We start from the raw sequence: 5,937 nt of genomic DNA on the forward strand, positions 1-5,937 counted from the left end.
AACTGAACTCAGGACCTCTAGAAGAGTAGACAGTACCCTTAACTGCTGAGCCATCTCTCCAGCCCCTAGGCATCTTTTTATTTTATTATCAGTCACAAGTTTATTTGCAGCTGAGTCAGTTCTGGTAAACTATTTTTTTTTTCCTTCAGGAAACTTCTGTATCTATACAATTTGTATCTTTGTACTTTATAATCCATTGGCATAAAATTGTTCAAAATAAAATTTGCAAGAATCCCTTTTTCTTTAACATACATTTTACATAGCATTTCTTTTACTTTTTCTCAACCAAATTAAGAATACATGAAAAAAGGGCTGGCTCAGCAGGTAAGAGCACCAACTGCTCTTCCAGAGGTCCGGAGTTCAAATCCCAGCAACCACATGGCGGCTCACAACCATCCATAATGCCCTCTTCTGATGTGTCTGAAGACAGCTACAGTGTACTTATGTATAATAATAAATAAATTTTTGGGTCAGAGAGAGCAGGGACTGAAAAATTCAATTCCCAACAACCACATGAAGGCTTACAAACATCTGTACAGCTACAGTGTACTCACATACATAAAATAAATAAATCTTTAACAAAAAAAAGAATACATGAAAAAAATAACCTTATAGAAACCCACAACCTTATAATTTTGAAAAAAAAAAAAAAGAAGAAGAAGAAGGAGTTTGGGCACAGATACCATGCAGGGATAGACAATACTTTCCTCAGAAGACATGAGTTATCAAATGAAAATCTCAGTGCCCAGCTTGGAATACCATTTTACCAGTTATCAGGGAGGCTCCATAGTTAAGAGCACTGACTGCTTTTGCAGAGGACTTGAATTCAGTTCTAAGCACCCACAATGAACAGTTCACAACTGCCTGTAACTAATTTCAGAGCATCTGACACTTTCTTTTGGCCTCTGCCAACAACGTACTCATGGGAACAGACCCACACTGGCATACACACATTAAAAAAAAAAACATTTAAAAAAAAATATTGCTTAAGGCACAACACACTTTGTTTTCAGGACACAGAAAAGTTGGAACTGACCTGAAAAGTTTCTTACTGATGGCTTTCATAGGGTAGTAAGGTGCTGTGTATGCCGAGTGTGGAGAGTGGGGTTCGGGACCCACACACAATTAGTGGTGTTTTCCAGCATGGAGCCCTGAGTGCTATAAAACAGATCTGCCAGGCGAGATACCCACTGGGGCATTACTGGTATGAAGGTCATGGGGGAAATCACTTGATTTCTGATTAGAGGCTTGCTTCATGGGAAGGAATGTATGTAATGTAAACTTGGTCAAAAACTTAGGAAGTCATATAGGGCTTAGTGGGGAATCCACTACTGTTGTTTTGCTGAATGAACATATTTTTTTTCTTTTTTTTCCCAGACAAGAGTTTCTCTGGGTAGCCCTGGCTGTCCAGGAACTCACTGTGAAGAGCAGGCTGGCTTCAAACTCATCCTACTGCCCCTTCCTCCTGCGCACTGGGGTTAAACACTAGCTGGCACCGCCCAGCCTGAACATACTTCCAAACTCCCTTCTAAATATTGTATCTATGTACATTAATAAGTTCTGCTCTCAGCCTTGGCCAGAGAAGCTTTCTTTCCACAGTGGCCTAACCAGTGATGAATACAAACACTGGAAACTGGTCAAGCGCTGAAAGTGACTATTGAGTGCTCAGCTCTAACTGTGACATCTATGTTAACCTCATCAAGGCTCAGGGACAGTCAAGAAGGCAGAGAGAACCTGAGAGTCGGAGGATGGGAGAGAGGCTGTCTCTAGGACATGGCAAGGCTGCTACACTCAAGAACTTACTACAGTTATAGTTACCCACCCAAGATCAAGCTGGTAAGAGCCATCCAGGAGGTAGCATTGATTAGGCTCAATGGAGTTGATGTGGGGGTGGGGAGTGGGCACGTGAAAGTGGGAGGGACATGTAAGAATGTCCAGGGGGAAAGGAGTAAGGAGGTGGAGGTGGGTATGATCAAGATACCTGATAAACATATATGAAACCATCAAAGTATAAATAAAAGTTATCCTACATAACTGAAATGGTAAGGGTCTTGGTCAGGGTTTCTATTGTCATGAAACACCTTGGCCATAAATCGAGTTGGGGAGGAAAGGGTTCATTTGGCTTATACTTCTACATTGCTGATAACCACTGAAAAAACACAGGGCAGGAACCTGGAGGCAGGAGCTGACGTAGAGCCATGGAGGAGTGCTGCTAACTGGTTTGCTTCCGATGGTGTGCTAGTCTGCTTGCTTATAAAAGCCGGGACCACCAGTCCAGGGATGGCACCGCTGGCCCACTTTCACTGATCACTCACTGAGAAAATACAGCTGGATCTCATGGAGGCTTTTCCTCCACTGAGGCTCCTTTTTCTCTGATGACTCTAGCTTGTGTCAAGTTGACACACCAGCAATACAATAAGTATTTAGAATTGTGCAAGTTACACACTATTACCTTATTTAAAAATAAAGTATGAAAACTAAGCAACCTAAATGCCCCCTTTCATCATGTTCTTTTTTTTGTTTGTTTGTTTTTTCGAGACAGAGTTTCTCTGTGTAGCCCTGGCTGTCCTGGAACTCACTTTGTAGACCAGGCTGGCCTCGAACTCAGAAACCCGCCTGCCTCTGCCTCCCAAGTGCTGGGATTAAAGGAATGTGCCACCACTGCCCTGCTCATAAAGTTCTTTTTTAGTTGTAACTATTATCAGTGTTTTCAGAACCGCTTTCCAGTGTTCTCTTTAAATATTTTATTTACTGTATCTGCATATATCTTTGTTTAAAAAACAAAAAACAAAAAAACCCCAAACCCCCGATTTAATATCTGAAGAAAGTAAGAATGACCCTGGGGGATAGACATACTGAGACATTTGTTGAAGAAAAACAGAGTGAACAATCATTTACTAAAGTCTACTATAGGCTGGTTCGTTTTTTTTACTAAGCTATTAACTTACAGTTTAGAATTTAAGAAACTAACGTCACATAAAACCAGACAAAATACCTACTTTATGTGAAACCCTGAGCGTTTCATGAAGGGCTTGGTATTTCAGTTCTGAAGATTCTTTCGGATACTGGGATTCAACGCGGTACTTAGGAGGACATTACCGGAATCCAGAGGAGGCACCAAATGCTTCAAAGACGCGCTACCAGCCAGCGGCACGGGCTTCAAACCCCAGCGGCGGCTCGCGGAGAGTACGCCTGCGCAAAACGCGCCCCGACAGGGACGGGGCGGAGCTTCGGGTCTGCCAGTGCGCCTGCGCCCAGCACGCCGCGGAGTGGGGGAGGGAGCCCCGTGTGTGTCTGTGTTGTTGTTCCGCGGCGGCGGCGGCGGCGGTAAGATGGCTGCCCACGGGGGCTCCGCGGCGTCGTCGGCGCTGAAGGGGTTAATCCAGCAGTTCACCGCCATCACCGGTAAGAGACGCGGTTACGGGGAAGGTGAAGAGTCGGCTACGGGGAGGCTGTCGGGGCTGCCCCGGGCTTCGCCTCACCTTCGTGCAGTCCTCGCTCGGGCTCTCCCCTCAGCTCCTGCCCTCTCCTGAGGCACAGACGACGTCGGCGGCGGCGGCGGCCGGGGTCTGCGGTTCAGGCGGGAGGCAGGCTTCCCCCACCCCCACCCCGCGCGTGCCCCTCAGTCGCTCGATTCGGTCTCCCCTTATTCCCAGACAGGCCCCCCACGCCCCCAGCCGGTCCGGAGCAGGGGATGGGCCGAGCCCGCGGTGCCAGGGGCCGGGGACCTGCGGGCCGGAGGAGTAGGGGGCCGCACCCGGGCCACCGCCCTCTTCCTCCTTCACCACCTTCTCTCGGTATCGTGCTGCCCGCGGACCAGGCGGTGCAGTGCGTCCCCCCCATGCCATCCTCTCTTCCCGGCCAGGTCACCGTCCCTGTCCCTCCGCCCCTGGCCTACCCTTCCCCTCTCTGGCCACCCCCCCCCCCGGAGCCTTGGCGGTGGCCCTGGCGTGTGAGGGCCGTCTCGCTTTAACGGTGAGGCCGGTGGGTTCTGCTGCGCCTTCACACATCCCGGGGGACTTGCCGCCGGGAACAAGGGGTGCGGAGGGGTACCTTAGGGACGGAGGGTTTCAGATAGGAATGGAGGGGGAACCCCTGAGCTTAGTGTGTGTGGGAGGCCTAAAGTAATCCTGGGTGGCCTTTCCCACCTCCTCATAATAAAATCAAACATCGAGACGATGGCGCCCGAGTCTTTGCTGATAAAATGGGGATGGCGGCAGAAACTTCTTGCAGAGAAATCTGTTTCTAGGTGTCAGTATCCGCGAAACCTTAGGCCTAGGTTTTCTTTCCCTTAGGACCCTGGCGAAGGGCAAACGCAGGTTCTCTTACCCGCCGGGAGGAAAGGCTCTAAGCCATTCTGTGAATGCGCTTATGTCTTGTTTCTCTCTGATGGTGCTGAACTTTTTTTTGCATGAGTTATTAGAGGGCGGAGCAAATGATGAAGTTCTCTGTGGAGTGATTTGAGAGAACAGTACTCCATGTGCCCGAGTGTGATTTTGCTGTTCTAGTTTGTCAGTTTGAAAAGAGGTCAGAAAGTTAGTTCCCGCTCTCAACAGGGCTATCTTTTCTTTGATAATAATTTGTTTGATGCGGAGAATATTTCTAGTTTGTGTTCTCTTTTTCTAGTGTGTTCGTGAGTCTGATGTGTAAGATACTTTATTTTAACCAATACATGCTATTTGCAGTTTTATAATTGAAGCTAGTTTTATTTTTTTGTTCTGCAACGATGCGTTGTTTTCTGTCATGTCATATGAAATGTGTCAAAGCTGGTAAAACAAGATTTGTAATAAAATTGAGGTGAAAAGTAAGATAACTGAAATATTGTTCAGCTTTATGGTGGGGTTATTGTATTTATTATAATGTGTGGATTTCCCAGTGCCTTACCAAACCAACATTATGGAAAGAAACTAATTTCTGTGTATACAAGTTAATACTGCTACATGGCTTGCCAAAAAAAAAAAAAAAAAGAGAGAGAGAAAAAAATCTATTGAGTTACACAGAGAAATATTAATCTTTCTTTGGATTTTATAAATATAGTTTAAGGTCTTACTATTTAATCTTAGGATTTTTGGGCATGTTACTATTATTTTATTTTCATCTGTGAATTGGAAACTGAATAGTTTTAACCTCACATTATTTATTATGCAACATTTTCAAAATATATACACAGGACCCAAAATGCCATGAAATAAAAATTTTTTAAAAGATTTATTTATTATTATATATAAGTACATTGTAGCTGTCTTCAGCTGTACCAGAAGAGGGTATCAGATCTTATTATGGATGGTTGTGAGCCACCATGTGGTTGCTGGGATTTGAACTCAGGACCTTTGGAAGAACAGTCAGTTCTCTTAACCACTGAGCCATCTCTCCAGCCCTTGAAATAAATTTAATACCAATTTGTTTGCCAGTTTAGTCTATATATCTTGATTTTGGCCTAGTCCTCTGTGTTGCTGGATCAGATTGAAGTCCCCTGTAGGTAATGATTTCTGCAAATGTACAGAAGGAAAAAAATCCTTTTTTTTTTTTTTCCCAAGACAGAGTTTCTCTGTGTAGCCTTGGCTGTCCTGGAACTCACTCTGTAGACCAGGCTGGCCTCGAACTCAGAAATATGCCTGCCTCTGCTTCCCAAGTGCTGTGCCACCACTGCCTGGCCAGATTGACTTCAGACTCTGAATTCTCTTGCCTTAGCTTCTGTCTGCTGTGTTTATGGGTACTAGCCACCATACCTGGCTCCTTAGATGATTGTTTCTTCCTTTCTTTTTTCATTTATTTATTTAGTGCTGGGGATTAAAATCAAGACCTTGGGCTGGTGAGATGGCTCAGTGGTTAAGAGTTCCGACTGCTCTTCCAAAGGTCCTGAGTTCAAATCCCAGCAACCACATGGTGGCTCACAACCATCCGTAACGAAATCTGATGCCCTCTTCTGGAGTGTCT

General features: G+C 45.4%; 1 protein-coding gene across 1 annotated transcript in view; it reads left to right on the forward strand.

Annotated features, from left to right (window-relative positions):
• The first annotated feature begins 3,307 nt into the window (after positions 1-3,307).
• Positions 3,308-5,937, forward strand: part of Ubxn7 (UBX domain protein 7) — a 65,048-nt gene continuing 62,418 nt past the window's right edge. Inside the window, exon 1 of the mRNA XM_021209584.2 lies at positions 3,308-3,405. Coding sequence (XP_021065243.1) covers positions 3,333-3,405 — 73 coding nt within the window. The 5' untranslated portion in view covers positions 3,308-3,332. The remainder of the gene's footprint in view (positions 3,406-5,937) is intronic.

Source organism: Mus pahari, chromosome 12 (genome assembly GCF_900095145.1).
Source record: "Mus pahari chromosome 12, PAHARI_EIJ_v1.1, whole genome shotgun sequence".
NCBI lineage: Eukaryota > Metazoa > Chordata > Mammalia > Rodentia > Muridae > Mus > Mus pahari.